At 34.1% G+C, this 17,420-nt stretch overlaps 2 protein-coding genes across 3 annotated transcripts; one reads left to right on the top strand and one right to left on the bottom strand.

Annotated features, from left to right (window-relative positions):
- LOC111481207 (serine/threonine-protein kinase tricorner) lies at positions 1-7,810 on the top strand. 2 transcript variants are annotated; one of them, XM_023126583.1, is made up of 14 exons: positions 1-413; positions 1,079-1,253; positions 1,357-1,440; positions 2,807-3,048; positions 3,211-3,436; positions 4,194-4,273; positions 4,849-4,933; positions 5,130-5,261; positions 5,352-5,465; positions 5,897-5,944; positions 6,133-6,217; positions 6,960-7,004; positions 7,111-7,208; positions 7,315-7,810. In XM_023126583.1, the coding sequence occupies exons 1-13, from the start codon at positions 271-273 to the stop codon at positions 7,200-7,202; spliced, it is 1,551 nt and encodes a 516-aa protein (XP_022982351.1). In that variant the 5' UTR covers positions 1-270; the 3' UTR covers positions 7,203-7,208; positions 7,315-7,810. The 2 variants fall into 2 exon arrangements, with proteins under 2 accessions (XP_022982351.1, XP_022982350.1); XM_023126582.1 differs by having other exon boundaries at positions 7,111-7,810.
- Positions 7,811-9,010: 1,200 nt separating this feature from the next.
- Positions 9,011-16,573, bottom strand: LOC111481198 (aminopeptidase M1). The gene is made up of 19 exons (XM_023126569.1): positions 16,295-16,573; positions 15,637-15,782; positions 14,774-14,876; positions 13,899-14,085; positions 13,730-13,823; positions 13,494-13,647; positions 13,279-13,383; positions 13,071-13,187; positions 12,818-12,931; positions 12,549-12,731; positions 12,122-12,425; positions 11,929-12,050; positions 11,749-11,846; positions 10,756-10,933; positions 10,550-10,664; positions 10,397-10,464; positions 10,249-10,323; positions 9,526-9,603; positions 9,011-9,444 (listed from the first exon to the last, which is right to left on the bottom strand). Exons 1-19 carry the CDS (start codon positions 16,508-16,510, stop codon positions 9,238-9,240), a joined length of 2,664 nt encoding a protein of 887 aa, XP_022982337.1. The 5' UTR covers positions 16,511-16,573; the 3' UTR covers positions 9,011-9,237.
- Positions 16,574-17,420: the final 847 nt, after the last annotated feature.

The raw sequence follows: 17,420 nt of genomic DNA, 5'->3' as shown, positions 1-17,420 counted from the left end.
GTGGGATTGAATGTGTATCCAAGCTCGAAGCAGGAGATAAGAAAAAGGGGCTATGCCGAAGTGTCTTTGGGTTCAGAACTTCAGAAAATGGGATTTATGCTCTCACTGAACTTCCTTCTCTTCCATTTCTTTTACCTGTCGCTATAGGTTACTGCCGAGGTTCGCCGGAGGCGTTGCTTCGGTCTGTTTTCTCATCGGCGGTTGCACAGAGAGAGTGTGCGCGTGTGTGTTTGTAACTGTTGAGTTTTTTTTTTCTTCTACGGATCTTAAATGGAGGATCGGGAGGAGGAAGAGAGGCCGGAAGAAGAGGTGCAAGGTTCGAGTCTGACGATGGAGAAAGTGGCGGCCGCTAAGAAGTTTATAGAGAATCATTACAGAGCTCAGATGAAGAACATTCAAGAGCGGAAGGAGAGGTACTTCAATTTCCTTAGCATGCGCCTCTTTGATTCCGAGGAAATGCAGGAACTGAGAATTGTTTGAACTGAACCGTTGGATTCGTTCCTCAATTTCCTACAAGTTCAATTAAAACCCTTCGTTTTACTGTAGCAACGTCTGTATGAGATTGAGATCTCATTGTAATCTCTTGCTCTTCATTTGCTGAGTTTGGTATCTTTGCAACTTTGGTATGTTAGTTATTGTGTTTCTTAGGAAATATGTCTTCTAACTAAATGATCTTAGCATTCGTATCTCTTTCATTTGAATTCGCCATCCTACTAGTAATGTAGGATGATGAAGAAGATGTGCAGAAGTTAATTGTCCTGATTATCATGCTTTCCTAGCTCATACTTGTTTTACATTTTGTTAAATCTTTCCATTAGGAAAGAATCTTATAAAGTTCGAGAAAAGCTAAGCTAAAGAGAAAAATCTTTAGATGCTTTAAATCTCTTTATGGAAAGAGTGCAATGAGGGTTGGGAGATGTGGCTTTTCACGACTTGTAATTTTCAACATTTCAATGGTGTTTCTTTTATTTTATTTTCCCGGTTTTTTTCTTCTTGCCAGGGCTGTTTCAATGTAGATGTACATTTGGACTTCTAGACTCAATTATTTCCTATCTTTTTTTTTTTTTTTTCATGGAAGACGATGGATGTTGGAAAGAAAGTTAGCCTCCTCGGATGTGCCTAAGGAAGAACAAATCAATCTTATCAAAGATTTAGAGCGGAAAGAAACTGAGTTTATGCGACTCAAAAGGCACAAGATTTGTGTTGATGATTTTGAGCTTTTAACCATCATTGGCAGGGGGGCTTTTGGTGAAGTTAGTTTATCATTCTGCTCTTTATAATATTATTCATTTTCTTCAGTCTAAGAGTTCCATTGATTTTTATAACGTTCAATTGTTATTTTTGGTTCAATAATAGGTTCGATTATGTCGTGAGAAGAAATCTGGTGACATATATGCCATGAAAAAATTGAAGAAATCTGAAATGCTGATGAGAGGACAGGTAAGATGAATTCATCAATCTTTTTCCATTTGTACGTCATTTGTTCAATTAATATCAACCCTGTCACTGATATGGAATAAAAGTTGATCCCTGCATGCATTTTGATGTATAGCTTATTGGTGTTATATGCTTAGAGTTGATTGCATGGTGTAACAATCTAAGTGCAAATTTCATGGCAGCATTGCTAGTTGTTTATGACACTGGACTGGATCCAGTAGTAGTAGGTCTGTTAATGGGAACACATGGTGCATAGCCTTTCCATGCCAATGATCTTATCATGTCTTACTGATATTTCAATTTCTTGCTCATGGATATTTATTTGGATCAAGGTCAACTAGTGCCAACATGTATTTTTTTGGATCAAAATCTCGTGGATAGGAAAGGGTATTCAATTTTTTTTCGGAGAAATTTCATTGATAAATGAAATAAAGGAGTTAAACACTCCTATCCACCAAAAGGTGTTCTACATGAAAGAGCTCTAATTAGTAATTTAGGATGTAATATTATAACCAGAAAAAGGGTGTTTACATTTACATCAATAAAAAGAATTAAAAATAAAGAGCTTTATGAAAGCCTCAAAACTTGTGACCATATCTCTGAAAAATTGACCATTTCTCTCGCACCAGAGAGACCAAAAAACACATTAAAAGTGAGCCATTACACCTTTGGACCACAAAAGGGATGACCCACAATAATCAAAGTTAAGAGATTAAACACGCTGTGAGGTAAAGCCTAACTCCAACCAAAAGCTGATAAACTCATAATCAGTGTGCTGAAGTCCCATTGTCAGACAAACACATAACACACCAACAAGGAGAGAAAGAACAATGCTGCATTCCTCGTAATCGATCAGCAATACTAACACCTCCATGATTGAGTCTTCACCCCCCCAAAAATAAATATCTTTCCAAATAACAGAATAAATTTTGTTTGAAGTGGACCATTGGAGTGAATTAAATTTTCCATCAAAGAGCTAACAATTATAGACTTTGAGGGTTCTAGAGTCCAAATCCAGAAATCATTTGAATTTCTCAAAGTAGTTAGGGATAAAAGTTGAGATAGATGAGTCCATTCCAAAATTTCAGCTTCATTGAGAATCCTCCGAAGACCTAGTTCCCAATCTGAATAATTTGAATTCCAAAAAGAAGCAATATCCTCTTTTTGTCTGTTTGTATCTATACAATTAAACTAGAGTTATGCTATATATTGACTTTGTAATGTCATGAACTATCTTTACCAAAGTCTTTGACTGCTTTAGTCTTTGATAAATATATATGTGTGTGTGCGTGTGTGTACATTTACTTATGAATTTGGTTTTTGACCTTCAATGCTTTCCTTTATAATATTATCTCTTGTTGTTTTATAGGTGGAACATGTTAGAGCAGAAAGGAATTTATTAGCAGAAGTTGCCAGCCACTGCATAGTGAAGCTTTATTACTCATTCCAGGATGCTGAGTACTTGTACTTGATCATGGAATATCTTCCAGGTGGAGATATGATGACTCTGCTTATGAGAGAGGACACATTGACTGAAAATGTGGCTAAATTTTACATTGCACAGAGTGTTCTTGCTATAGAATCTATCCACAGGCACAACTATATCCACAGGTTTTAATTTTGTTTATGCTTTCATGCTTTTGTTTAGCTAGAGTGCCAAAAGATGTGTGGCCATTTTAATCTATACATTTACTGATTTTTTTATTTTTATTTTTATTATTTGCATAGTGGAACTCAAGTTGTCTTAATAGTTTAAACTCACTCTAATCACAGGGACATTAAACCTGACAATCTTCTTCTGGACAAAAATGGTCACATGAAGCTTTCTGATTTTGGACTCTGTAAGCCACTGGATTCTTTAACCTTATCAGCACTACATGAAAATAAAGCCATGGATGATGAAAGTTTGGCAGAACCAATGGACATTGATGATAATAGGAGTAGTTGGAAGAGTCCCAGCGAACAGCTATATCACTGGCAAATGAACCGGAGGAAATTGGTATGCTATTTGCCATCACAATTTGTACTAAATTCCACCTAAAACTACATTTATATCATCTCTATAAGAATAATTACAATATGTTACAATATTTATTTTTGGCTAGAACTGTTTAAGACGTGGAAATATTGGATGTGCTAGTTTGAGTATAAATAATTGATATAGTTGGACAATATGCTGTACAGCTATAATATTATTGTATTTTTGGAGGATCTATTAGCAAACTGCCAAGAAGGTAATAGGTGTTATTGCGTTTGACACTCTGACGCTGAAATGATGCCTCCATGATGACATCATGCTGCCTGGTCAAAAAAATTTCCGCCTTCTGTTTCTATATGATATATAAATCTGTAACAAGCCATATGTGTTACTGGAGATGCCACAGACTCAAATGACTCAATAGCTTGTTATAAATCATTGATATAGTTGGATAATATGTTATCCATCTATAATATCATCGTACTTTTGGAGGATCTATTATCAAACTGCTGAGAGGGTAATAAGTACTATTGTGTTTGACACTCATTGATGTTGAAATGATGCCTCCATAATGACATCATTCTGCCTGGCCAAAAAAGTTTCCGCCTTCTGTTTCTTTATTATATCTAAGTCTTTAACAAGCCTTATGTGTTACTGGAGATGCTACAGACTTAAATGGTGCAATAGCTTGGTTTATATTTTGTATTAACTAAAATAGTTGTTTAAAAGTTGGCCTTTCTGTTATCATTCTTACCTTTTCCTTCTTTCATTTGGACAGGCATTTTCAACAGTTGGAACACCTGATTACATAGCTCCAGAAGTATTACTCAAAAAAGGATATGGGATGGAGTGCGACTGGTTAGTTTTGGCATATTTTTGCTTGCTATTATCAAGTTCCTCTTATAAAAAAATGTTCTCCATTTCCACAATTGATGCATACTAAATCTGGATGATATTTTTTTGGACATCACATTATTGTTATCAAAATGTTCAATTAACGACTTCCACATCTCTGGTTGATGTTATGACTGTCAGCATTTTATGGATGGTAATTATTTTTATTTGTAGATTCTAATTATCAATTGTTTTTTTATCGATCTGAGCCAGATATATTTTTGTTGATAAACTAACACCATAGTTTTTCTGCTTAACGTGATAGGAAAAAAGAAGTTCAATTATTCCATCAATTGAAATATACTGTATAGAAAGAAACGAGAAAAAGTAAATTTAGTTGATATAAAGCATTGTAAACACATCGAAATCATTTATAGTTTATACACAAAGTTATCAGGAGAAGAGAAGCATTGAGTAACTACTAACTAGCATGGCCCTTCACTTTTTGGATGAGATACTTCCATTGAACTTTATTTTTAAAGAAGTAAAACATATTTGTATCCATGTCTTTATTATTCTGTTAACTGAACTTCCCTCAGGTGGTCCCTCGGTGCAATTATGTATGAGATGCTCGTTGGCTATCCTCCATTTTACTCCGATGATCCAATCACCACCTGCAGAAAGGTAAAATGTGCTTTTATATTGTAAAGATTTAATCCCGTTAGTTCAAAACTTCAATATCTAATAGTTTGTTTTGAACTAAAAGATTGTGATCAAACCTCTTTTTCCTGTACATTTACTGCATTTCTAAAAATTTATGGAAATTTTATCCACCAGAAATTAAGCGCAAATAGTAAACTAATTAAGCAATTACTGTCAGATTGTTCACTGGAAAAATCAACTGAAGTTTCCAGAGGATGCTAAGTTGTCAATTGAAGCAAAGGATCTCATCTGTAGGTTGCTTTGCGACGTTGAGCATAGACTTGGTACTGGAGGTGCATACCAAATTAAAGTAAGTTTCAACTGGTTAGACAATCAAGCACTTGCGGGTAAATATATTTTCTTAATTTCCGCAACTGAGAGGAGATGTTGTTTGTTCCAGAGTCATCCGTGGTTCAAAGATGTCATCTGGGATAGACTTTATGAAATGGAGGCAGCATTTAAGCCTGAAGTTAATGGAGAGCTCGATACCCAGAACTTTATGAAGTTTGATGAAGTATTTTCTAGAGACCTTTATTATTCATCTACACAATACACACCTGCACATACATGCACTATATCTGTATCTCTCTCTCTCTCTTAAAAAAAATTGTGATATTCTCTAATGTCTAGTCTTATATGAAGTCCACAGCCACCTTAATCACCATACTTTCCTCTTTCAGATTAGGGACCATGGTGACAAACGGTTTCTTATTATGATCCTTCCCTTTGCACTCCTAAATATCCTAATCCTTTTTATTATTGTATGATGTGAATAATTCCAAAAAAATGTACACACGTAGTACATGCATATCCTTGAATTCTGATTTATTCTTAGTAAGAACACATCTGTTAGACAATTCTACTAGCACTTGCACTTTTGAAATGCTGAATAACTTCACTATTATAAATTGTTCTAATAATTCACTTTTTTACAATTTGTTTTAGTTGGATCCACCTATACCAGGAAAACGTGGCTCCGGACCCTCAAGGAAGGTTTGTTACATTGCATTTTCTTTTTTCCGTGGCATAAATCTGCGAATAGGGATCTTTCCTATAGAAAACACGCGTCAAAATAATACATAATCGTAAACAAGTATAGGAATAATCTTATGCAGGTTACTTTCTCATTCTATGTATGCGTGTATAGTATGTAAGTTTGAAGTAGTACTCATTTGTTGCAGATGCTATTGACTCCCAAAGATCTCAGCTTTGTTGGGTATACGTACAAGAACTTCGATGCTGTCAAAGGGCTTCATGGATCACTCGGTAATTCTTTTGCTTTGATCAGTATTATTTTTAGTCATTTAGAATATAGCACCCCGAACCAGCCCTATTTTAAGAGGTGCAAAGAAGGCCAGTTGAAGTGTGCACCTAGTTTAATTTATTTTGTTTTTAAAGAAATAAGATATAGGTTGTCTAAAATCCTATAACATACCTAATCTCTTAGGCCTTGACTGATTACCATTTGGTTTTGAGTTTTTAAAAATTGTTCTTGATTTCTCATCAATTCTCTACAATGACTTTCATCTTTCTTAACAAACTTCAGAATTATTAGCCAAACTTCCAAAACAAAAACAAGTTTTTGAATTTTTTTAAACAAAAACAAAATCTTTCATCTTTCATCTTTCATTTTTCATGTGTAATTTTTTTTAATTTATTTCTATTCTTCTCTTGGTATAGGAAACTCGCTTTTCTCTCTGATCTCATATTCAACTTGCTTTTTTCTCTGATCTCATATTCAACTTGCTTTTTTCTCTGATCTCATATTCAACTGGCAAGTTGGGCAATCATTTAAATAACCAAATCATCCTTAATCCTTAATCTAAATCTTAATCTTTTGGGGTTCATAATCACGATCATTTAAATAATATTTCGATTTCAATTTTTTTGACTATTATTACCCCAATTTCTTTTCTTTGTGTCAAATTTTGAAATTTGCCGGTTAGTTTATTGCTATCCATTTTGAGGCAGATCTTTGACTAAATTTCCTTCAACTCTAACATTGCAGATTCTCAGAGATTGTCAATGAAACAGCCTCCAACTGATATATTAAGTAGTAGATCTTATCCTTCATATTATTTATATCCTTTTCCTTTCTCAAGCGAAATTGTATATTTACATTTAAGTTCATGGGCTGATTCGATAGCTGATATCTGCAGATGGCACTGCGGGAGACTATGCAGCCGAACTAATAGCCAGTGAGGCCGAAATGCAGATGCTAGCAGTATCAGGAGACCCCATGTTGCCATAACAGATGGTAAAATGAAGGGCGAGCTGATCTGCATATCTTTTTTCATTTGCCCGCTAATTAGGGTATCATCGCGTCTCTGAAGTCTGCATTTATTGTGTATGCTGCCATTCAGTTACAGTTTACAATACAAAATGGATATATAAAGCAAACAACAATGCCTGAAGAGTTTCTAATCAATGAGAGACCAGCTAAGTATCAGCACTTGGTGAAAGGTGAGTAGGGTTTTGTGCATTATATTATAAATGTAACTTAGAGCAGAGTCATGAAACTTTGTCCTAGCTGCCCAGGTTTGCAATGTTGGAACCTTGCTTTCTCTTGTGGCAGTAGTTCTCTTTGGTCAAAGTTTCTTTTTCTTATCAATGGCTAGTTATATCAATGAACTGGATATAAGCCATTTCAAAACTATTATCATTGTGATCGTGTGTGATGAGGTTATGTGGAAACAAACATATATTTTAGTTGTGAAAAAATTGTATGTTTTTATATTATATTTTTGGCGGGCAGGTCGAGTCGAGGATAGACGAGGCCCATTTTCTACATCATTTTTTTTTTCTGTGTTCCTTTTTCTTTTGGAAGAACATGAAATTTTCCATGCTTTCTTTTGTCCATTGTTTGGTCTTGTTGGGTATTGTGGTCCCTGTTTCTTATCTAAAAGAATAAAGTGCATTTTGATTCCTGTTCTATGATAGGGCTATGAAATCTAATCATTTTGTGTTCTCATTGTAAGCATTGTATCAACAGAACAAGAAAATATCTTAGCATAGGAAGAGAAGATATTTTACGTAACTTATTCTTTAATACTGTTAGCAGGAAAACAAGGACAACTTTTTGGTTTGATAAAATTATGTCGTCAAACTGTAATAGACCTAGCAGATATTGTCCTCTTTGAATTTTCCCTTTCAGGCTTCCCCTCAAGGCTTTAAAACACGTCTGCTAGGGAAAAGGGTAGATATTGTCCTCTTTAGACTTTCTTCCCCTCAAGGCTTTAAAACACGTCTGCTAGGGAAAAGGGTAGATATTGTCCTCTTTGGACTTTCTTCCCCTCAAGGCTTTAAAACGTCTGCTAGGGGAAGGTTTCTATACCCTTATAAAGGGTGTTTCGCTTTCTTCCCCACCTAATGTGGACTCTCACACAAACATTAGAACTATAGCATGTTTTTTCACTTGGTTGGTCACTGGTTTTCAATTTGTTGACTGAATTAAAAAAATCTTTGCTTTGTTTGTTCTGTTTCGTTGGTTTTTCATAGAATCTCATTTTATTTAATCCACTGTTTCCATTGAATTTTGATCAATGGGCTATCATTATTGTTTTGTTTGAATACTTACAATCATAAATCATTAAATATTCAAGTGACGGAATACAGCTAGAAGGCAAAGATCTTGATTCATTCATTACGTTGATTTTTCGTGGATTCCATTCCATTATAAGATTCGACTTTCATGACTTGCACTAGCATGCTTGTCACCTCGTATGTATTCTAGCTCCATTGTAATGAATTTTTAGGAGGGCTTGAAAATATTTGTATGTATTCTAGCTTCATTGTAATTAATTTTTAGGAGGGCTTGAAAATATTTGAATCGATATATTATTCTCAATAGTTTAATCGCTGAACATCAGTTGTCAGTTAGTTGCTAACGATCTCGAGACTATTTTGAACCATTTCTCAATAGGGACAAAAATCGTGATGTATCCATTATTCATTAATCAATCGACCTAACACATTAAATAATATTAATTTTAAGGATCAACAAAAATTAAGCAAAGATGTAATAATCTAATAAGCATGAACTTCAATGTAGAATATGCATAATTAACCTTAGAAGAAGCACGACTTCATATTAAATTATTGAATGTGCAACCAAAGTAAAGGCTGTTTTGCTGGGGGCAAGCAGTCAGGAGGAAACATTACAGTAAAGAAAACTTCTTCATTCCACTTTATTATTATGGGGTTGTGGAATTGATTGAAGTTCATAAATCTAACCGAGACAACTAAAACATCGCAGGAGCCTTGCTTTCAAAGACGCTTCATATTCACTATTCAGTGATACGTGATAAAATGCATTCATCCAACCCTAGCTCTTGTACAACTCTAGAAAGATCATGCTCCTTCTGAACGCTCTGAACCCATCTTGAATTGATGTGAACACGCTCGATGCTCTGCTTCAATGTTCGGGCTATCCCTGGCTTGACACGGCTTGCAAAGAACTCCTCAACTTCCTTCGCTTTGTCGTACGACGCAAACTGAAAAGATAAGTTATAGGCGAGAGCTTGAGAACAAACTAATGAACCAGGGTGGAAGAGAAAGAAGAGAGCTGTACAAACCGGGGAGACTGTGGCACTGACAAAGCGTCCGATCAGAAACCCGGAGTCGAAGATTTTTGAGATTTCTTCCCACTTCGCCTGCGTTGACATTGTCCCATTGTTATAGTTTCGAAGGAACAGAGCACGAGATATGAACAATGAAAAAACAGGTATTATTTGATAACTATTTTTTTTTTTCATTACATTTCTGAAAAACAGAAACACATTGGAATTCTAAGCTCAATTTCAAAACAATAATAAAAAAATAAAATTAAGAAAACTGTATGTGTATGTGAACTAGTGTCTAAAGCTTGATTATATATATATATATATATATATATATATATATATATATATATATATATATATTTTTTGTGAGATCCACAGCGAGTAAAAACCTTGAGAGAACGGCCAAAGAGGACAATATATGGTAGCCCACCCTTTACAAGGGTGTGGAAACCTTTCCCTAACACGTTTTAAAAACCTTGAAAGAAAGGCCAAAGAAGACAATATATGAAAACAATATATGCTAGCGGTGGACCTGTCTAACTAACAAAAGGGTGCCAAAATGTCATTCAAGAATAAATTGTGCTCATTTCCCCCTCAACATCCAACTTTGGGATATAACCACCCCTTTTGTAAGAACTTTCTGAATGATATGCTAACAGGATAAATATTTACGAGAAAAGTCCAATCAAATAATAATATAGTGTGCTTCTTAATGGAGAGGATTGAGTATATCACCTTCAGCCATGTCCAAGCTGTTTCCCGTGCTTTCCAATTAACCCCTAGTCCAAAAACAGCATCTTGACTACGAACCTACAAGTGAAAATAATGAGTATTTTGAGTCTCAAATGCAAGAGGTTGTCATTGTATGAAGAAACTACAGTACCTCAGACGACAACAAAAAGTTGAGAACTTCCAGAATGATGTTAGGATCTGGACAAGATGCCAAGGAACCTAAAAAGAAACAGAAGTAATCATATGAATATTACACACAACACAAGGAAACTCGTTAGTTGACCAAAAATAATATGTGACTTACTTAAAATGCGTGTTTTCTCCTGGCTAAGATCAGTCTCTCTATAAATTCTTAAAAGTGATTCGTAACCAGATCTGTTTGAAGTACTGACTGTCTGCATTACCGCCACGTATGCAGCCTGAAACATTATAATAAAGAAAACATGAGACGATTAAGAACGTAAGATTCTTGCTTAGTTGTTTGTACAGCATTATGTTCCTCCAGCGTACCTTTCTAATATCAGGTGGGAGGAGTGGCGTACTTCTGTCATCTAAAAATGCATGATATCGCCTATTCGCTTCTTTTATTGTTGATTCACAACCGAACAGAGCAAGAGCCGTCAATATTTCTCCTCTCAACATTGCATCAAGATGGCTTTCGCCTGGTTTCGGGTCCCAACCCAGTTTTCTACATATAAAGTTGCATATATAAATAAAATAACCAAAAAGATTGCAAGATAACTTTTATGCAGTTTGTATTTGTATATATTTGGCATCCAGACACTCATTAAGATGTTTAATATCCTAAGGATATTGTTGCAATACCTGAAAATCATGACTTCAACAAAATATAAATGGTACACCTTACCCTTTTGACAACTAGGGAAAATGGGAAAGGGTGTGTGTTGAATACATTAATTTTAATATCACCAAATCCTAATTTTTCCAATAAAGCTACAGAGGCCATAATTTGGGAAATTAAGCCAAAGTCTCCTCGACCAATAATATCTTGGCCAATTCAAAAGAAATTTTGTTTTAAAAAAACGAGCAGTGAAAAGAATTCAGAACCTCCGTGCCAACTATTGGGGTTATTTAGATTTATAGAATATGGAATTCTTCATACCAACACAAGGATTTGCAGAAACAAAAGAAAATGCAAAACATTTCAATTAAATCTAAGACAATATGTATATCATAAACTCCCCCCAGCCAAAGGGAAAAAACACCCGAAGTTTTTCTGTTAACAAGAACGCACATCATTCAATAGATCAAGCTACAGTTACCATACTTCCATATTATAAATGTGCCGTTTATTTTGTTGACCACCAAAAATAAAAAAAAAAAAAATTCAAACATCTGAAACAAGATAACTATAAAATAAGATCCATTAATGACATCTTATTTAGGCTATACAAACATATAACTTTAATCATGGCCAAAAAATCCTACATAGCCGCTTATAAAGATTTAAAAGTACACACAAATTCACATGAAATATCTTACTCTGCTGCAAAGTAGAAATTGTTGATGAAAAATTGTTTGATGTTGACCAGGGCCTCAGGAATTGCATCAGCCGCAATTTTTTCAAGTTTATAGCTTATCTACAAAATAGTTTCCCAGAATAAGCTCTCTATGCATGACTATAAAAACTGGAGGAAAAAAGAGTCTAGGTGAAAACATTACACTGATCAAATTCGATAACACAGTATAGTCAAGTTCCTTTCTGTAAGCACTTATTAAGGTAAACAAAGAAGTAACTGATTGCTGGCAAGCCATAGAAAGGGCAAATGCATCATCCAAAATACCTGTAGAAAGAATAACCTTAGCTACTCCTTATTACCAACATCAAAATGAGTAAAGCTAAGATATTAGTTACCAAATCTGTCAGTTGCAGTCAAATGATCTTTTTCTATTGCATTTCTAAGCTTATATGCAAGATCTGTGTCATACTTCACCCGGTAGAAACCAGTCTGATCCACATTAAGCTTTATCCAATCACAAGATTTATCATTTCCACCATCCCATTTTCTGAAGGAACAACCGAGGAACTCCTTGATGTCAACAGATTCTGTCTTCGTTTGCAACAGAAAATTCTTGCGCACATCATAGGAGCCACAACACAATGTTATGGGAACAATCCATTGCCCCTCTCCACAGGAACCACTCAACAAAAATCTTGACTGCCAATTACAATATCCATGAATTATAACCCTCAAGAGTTTATCAAAAAATAAAATGTTAAAACTAACATAAGAAATTCTTAGATGAATTTGATCAAATGACAGAAACCAACACAAAGAGACCTGCTCAAACACCAATTTCTCATCTTTCACTTTGACTGTGACAACAGGATATCCTTGTTGCTTAGTCCAGGAACTCATTAATTTGTTCACAGGTTCACCAGACCCCTCCTCAAGTGCAGCCCACAAGTCTTCAGTTTTTGCATTTGAGCAACTGTGCCTTTTAATGTACGAAGCAAGTGATTTCTGATCACATCAAGCAACCCACTTCAACGAATTGGATTAATAGGTACAAAATGATCCAATTTTTTAGACAAGGAATAGTAAACAACCTGAAAACACTCGGCACCGAGATAACTTTGTAACATTCGAATAACAGATGCACCTTTTCTATAGCTAATTGCATCAAATATTTCATCAACCTCACTGGCATGGTTTATCTCAACCTGAAAGAAAAGAGTGCTTCCTTAACTTGAACATGAAACACTAGAATGACTTTCCTTGAATTAAGACAAACAGAATACCCAACAAAGGAGATAATAGAAAGAAAAAGCTATGCCTGCCGGATGCCAGTCACACGTGTACCTCAATAGGATGTGATTCAGCAAGACCATCCAACGTAAGACCATGATTTGATTCTTCAAGAAATTGATTCCATACTTTCCATTCTGGAAACAAGCTATCAGTAGCTAAATAACTCACCTACACAAATGAGATAAAATGAAAACCAATTATAAGCATTTCCTCCGACAATGGGTTCCAAATAAAGACAAATTAAATGAAAGTGGGATACCCATGTTGCGAATCCTTCATTCAGCCATAAATGTGTCCACCACTCCATAGTTACAAGGTTTCCAAACCATTGGTGTGCAAGTTCATGAGCCACGACGGTTGCCACCTTAACAACGAGAAAATAAAAAATTATAAAAAGTCAAGGAATTGGCAACATTCCAATTCAAATTATGAATATAATTTTTGTTTTTAAGAAGGCTTGGATATGCAGATCACCCTCTGTTTGTTGGCAGCTGCTGAGTGCTGATCATCATAAAGTAAAGCAGTCTCCCTGTAGGTAACTAAACCATAGTTTTCCATGGCCCCAGCAGCGAAGTCTGGAATTGCAATCATGTCGAGTTTTGGCAGGGAGTATGGGCAAGCAAAATATCTGCAGAAGTTGCACCACTGTTTATGAAGAAAATAAAGAAAGTTTCTAAACAGGATGAATAATACTGTATGGACCAACATACTCCTTGTATAGGTCAAGAGTCTTCACAGCGACATGTAACGCAAATTTTCCTTGATTTGCCTTTCCAACTTGACAGTATACACGAACTTTCACCCCTGTTAAGATGTCAATTCAAGCTATTATTAACAGTACCTACAGTATGCGTAAGAAACTCTGATTTATGATTTTACCATCAACTGTATGATCTTCCACATAATCAAATAAACCAACAACCATGGCCACTAAATATGTGGACATAATTGGTGATTCTTGATATGTAACCGTCTTTAGATGCCCATTCACTTTTTCTTCAATAATTGGCATGTTGGAAAGTGCTATTAGTTCAGATGGTACATCTAACGTGATTTTGAATGTAGCCTGCTTGTCAACAATGAACAGATTAAAGCAATGACTAGGTAGGAGTTCCAATTGGGTAGAAATACGCTAAAGGTTTAAACATGATTCCAGCCTCTCAATTTTGACGTAATTTCTCTTTAAATTAAAATGTACAATTAGTTCATAAGTTTCATTAAAAGCCACAATTAGTCTCAATAAGTTATTTCATCATTCATTTTATCAAATTAGAAGTAACATACGAACATATCTCATTTGATGGGCAAACTTTTCAACAACTTGAATATTGCAAGAAAATGCAATTAAAAATGTACTTTTATAAATGTGAAATCTACTTCCCTTGACAGCACATTTTCACATCTAACAATATAAAAAACTTCACAAAATGATTCCTCTAATTTGAATTGTCTATCCTACTCGACATACCAAAAAAAAAAAAAAAGTTAACAACATAGAATAAATATCATATTTTATTAAAGATGGGGAACTATATTAGAACTGTTGAATACATATGGACCAAAATGGAAACCAGGTCAAATTTCAAGTGACTAAAAAGTAACATAAATTAAGATAAATTTTGGCAGTGCTATTTCTGTGTCGCTTCAACATGGCGATGGGAATAATCACTTCAAGGTTTTAGTAGATGAACTAAAGGGGTTTAGATCTCCATAGAGGGAAAAAGGGAGAGAGATGGAAAGAGATATGCTAACACCTTAAAAGCAGGTTCATCCCAGCAAGGGAAGCAACGTCTAGCATCAACAGGTTCAAATTGTGTAACAGCCATATTTTTCTTCTCACCATTGTGCTCATAAGTGCTGGGCAACAAAGAAAATTCTTATCATTCAAGTTCAAAAAGAAGCAAAAGTAATCACTGCTCCGTTGCTAAGAAATTGAGGCAACAGAAGAAATGAAATTACTGACAATTATCCATACAGATTGGGATACGTGTAGTTCAACACACTGCAAGCTAGTGGCCCATTGTAAAAGTACAAAGACATAACGAATAACTTGAAGATACAAAAAAAGAGGGAAAAAAAGAAAAAAAGAAGAAGAAGAAGTCCTTCCCAATCTCTTATTCTTGAAGTTCCATTGTTCCAAAATGCTGACATCTTTTTATTTTTTTTTATAGTACTTATTTCTAATTTTGCCATAAATTAGGAATCGTAAAACCTTCTTCATCATATGAAAACATGAATGATTACAAGAAGTATCTTCTCTTTTGCTTTCCTATAACTCAGGCTAGTTATATAATCGCTATATCAAAACTTTTGAGGACTTGGATGCGAATGAGAAGTACAATCTTTTTTAAAATTCTTACGAACTAAAAATGATATCATTTCTTGAACCTTCAAATTCCTCAAAACTAATAATATTTCTTATGAGTTTAAGATGTGCACAGCTAGGAGTTAAAACTTATTAAGAGAACCAGTTACACCTTTACCATTAACAAATTTCCCTGCAATATCAAGTTCTCTTTTTTCATAATCCATAAAGGTCCAACATTTTCATCCCAGCAAAATGATCTTTCTCATTTCCATTCATCGAACTTAAGCTCTCACATGCCAAAAAAATTACCTTCTATAGAATCCTTTCATTTTATCATTCAAGATTCCGTCGAAATTGATAGACAATGTTCCTGACCCAGTTGGTAGCGTCTCTGCAAACTCCAAAACAAAAATTTGGTTCTCTTCACAAGCTTGAATACTTGAAGGCTGGAAAATCTGGCCCAACAATTGTTCGTCAAATAATTTCAGATAAAATAGAAAATGCATAAAAGCTTTCCTATGATAGGAAGCACACGATAGCTGAACACCAATCGTGAGAAAATATATAGAATTCATGTTTTCATAACATTTTGTCGACTAAACATTTTTATATAGCCTAGTAAAAAAGCTGAGAAATCATTGCAGATTCCAAGCTTCAAATGCTCAAATGAAACAAAAAAACAGCACCAGCTATCGTGAAATTTCAGAAGTATAACGAGCATGGTAGGAAGTTCATACTCCAAACTCGACCATTAACTACGAAATCTAACACCGTAAAAATCCATTTCCATCTCAATAGCTGAAAATGAATAATAAACGTACATAAACAAATCAAGAACGGAATAAAAAACATGCATAAAAAAAAAAAAATCCACATCATTCCCCTTCATTCTTCCACTTTTTTCCTTACAATCCTCGAACGCCCCTAACGTGGAGTCTCAAGTCATAAAGAGAGATCGATTCAATACCTTGGAGGAGCTCCGATGCTTGAAGGAAACAGAAGCATCATCGACATGAAGGTCGGCAGCATTGAGCACCAAAAATCGAGTATCGGAAAGGATATCGACATCGATTGCTACAGAACCAGAGAATTTACAGAGACAGAGGTCCGGTTTGAGGCTGATGTCGTATCGTTTTGGAACGGCAAATTTCGGGAGCCGCGGTTGATTTCTGAATTGATCCATCGGCGAATGAATCGGCAATTTCAATCTGAAACTTCAAACACTGCAGATGAAGACTATGACTGTATTTATTTATATAATTACTTTTTTTTTTCTTTTTATATATATAATAAATTACAAATTTGATTTAAAAAATGGCGATAAACGAGTTTAGGGCTGGATTTTTGTTAGTTTTTATTTATTTATTTTATAATATTTATTTAGTGATTTATTTTTTCTATTTGTCAAACTTAATTTTGTGCCCATCATTACTACTTATAGTAAAAATTAATTACACGACAAAAATAATTATAAGATTAAGGATAAATTTAATTTTTTAACCCTCGAACTTGTATAATATAAAGTATAATTGTCCTATATATTCTTTAACTTTTCAATAATTGTCCTATATATTCTTAATTATAAAACATAGTCTATTTTAAATAATTTATAATATCTATATATATTCTTTATTATGATTGTTGCATATATTCTCCATCTTTTCAAATAATTATATTTTTGTGGTACTAAATATATATATCATATCTTTAAATAGTTAAGATTTATTTCACGTAACTAATTAGATAATCTTGAATGATTTTAGTAGTTTAACGAATAAAATAATCAAAATTAATTCAGAAGTATTAATACAAATTAATTAGTTGTTAATAAAATAATAAATTTAATTGGTGATTAATTGTAAGTATTTAAAAAATATCCCCAATTACATTAATTTAACATATTTGTATTTATCAAAATAAATTAAAGTATATATAACCATAATTACATTAATTGAATATGGTTGTGACTGTTACCAACAACAATTGGGTATGTTAACTTTTAGTTTCCTATATACAAAAAATTATTAAATCATAGGAAAACTTTTAAAATCATAAAGACAAAATAAAATGTATTTTTTGGCGTTTGAATTTGA

The sequence above is a fragment of the Cucurbita maxima genome, unplaced genomic scaffold (assembly GCF_002738345.1).
Source record: "Cucurbita maxima cultivar Rimu unplaced genomic scaffold, Cmax_1.0 Cma_Scf00006, whole genome shotgun sequence".
NCBI lineage: Eukaryota > Viridiplantae > Streptophyta > Magnoliopsida > Cucurbitales > Cucurbitaceae > Cucurbita > Cucurbita maxima.
Note: the sequence above shows the minus strand (reverse complement) of the source record. Positions and strands in the feature narration are given on the sequence as shown.

What these genes read in the sequence shown, in the direction of transcription:
- LOC111481198 (XM_023126569.1), bottom strand. Translation starts at nt 16,510, where the DNA reads ATGGATCAATTCAGAAATCAACCGCGGCTCCCGAAATTTGCCGTTCCA. An exon ending in GACTGCAACTGACAGATTTG is followed by an intron (nt 12,051 to 12,121) that starts GTAACTAATATC and finishes TTCTTTCTACAG; the next exon opens with GTATTTTGGATGATGCATTT. An exon ending in GGAGAAAACACGCATTTTAA is followed by an intron (nt 10,465 to 10,549) that starts GTAAGTCACATA and finishes GTTTCTTTTTAG; the next exon opens with GTTCCTTGGCATCTTGTCCA.
- LOC111481207 (XM_023126583.1), top strand. Translation starts at nt 271, where the DNA reads ATGGAGGATCGGGAGGAGGAAGAGAGGCCGGAAGAAGAGGTGCAAGGT. An exon ending in GCAGGGGGGCTTTTGGTGAA is followed by an intron (nt 1,254 to 1,356) that starts GTTAGTTTATCA and finishes GTTCAATAATAG; the next exon opens with GTTCGATTATGTCGTGAGAA. An exon ending in AGGGCTTCATGGATCACTCG is followed by an intron (nt 6,218 to 6,959) that starts GTAATTCTTTTG and finishes CTAACATTGCAG; the next exon opens with ATTCTCAGAGATTGTCAATG.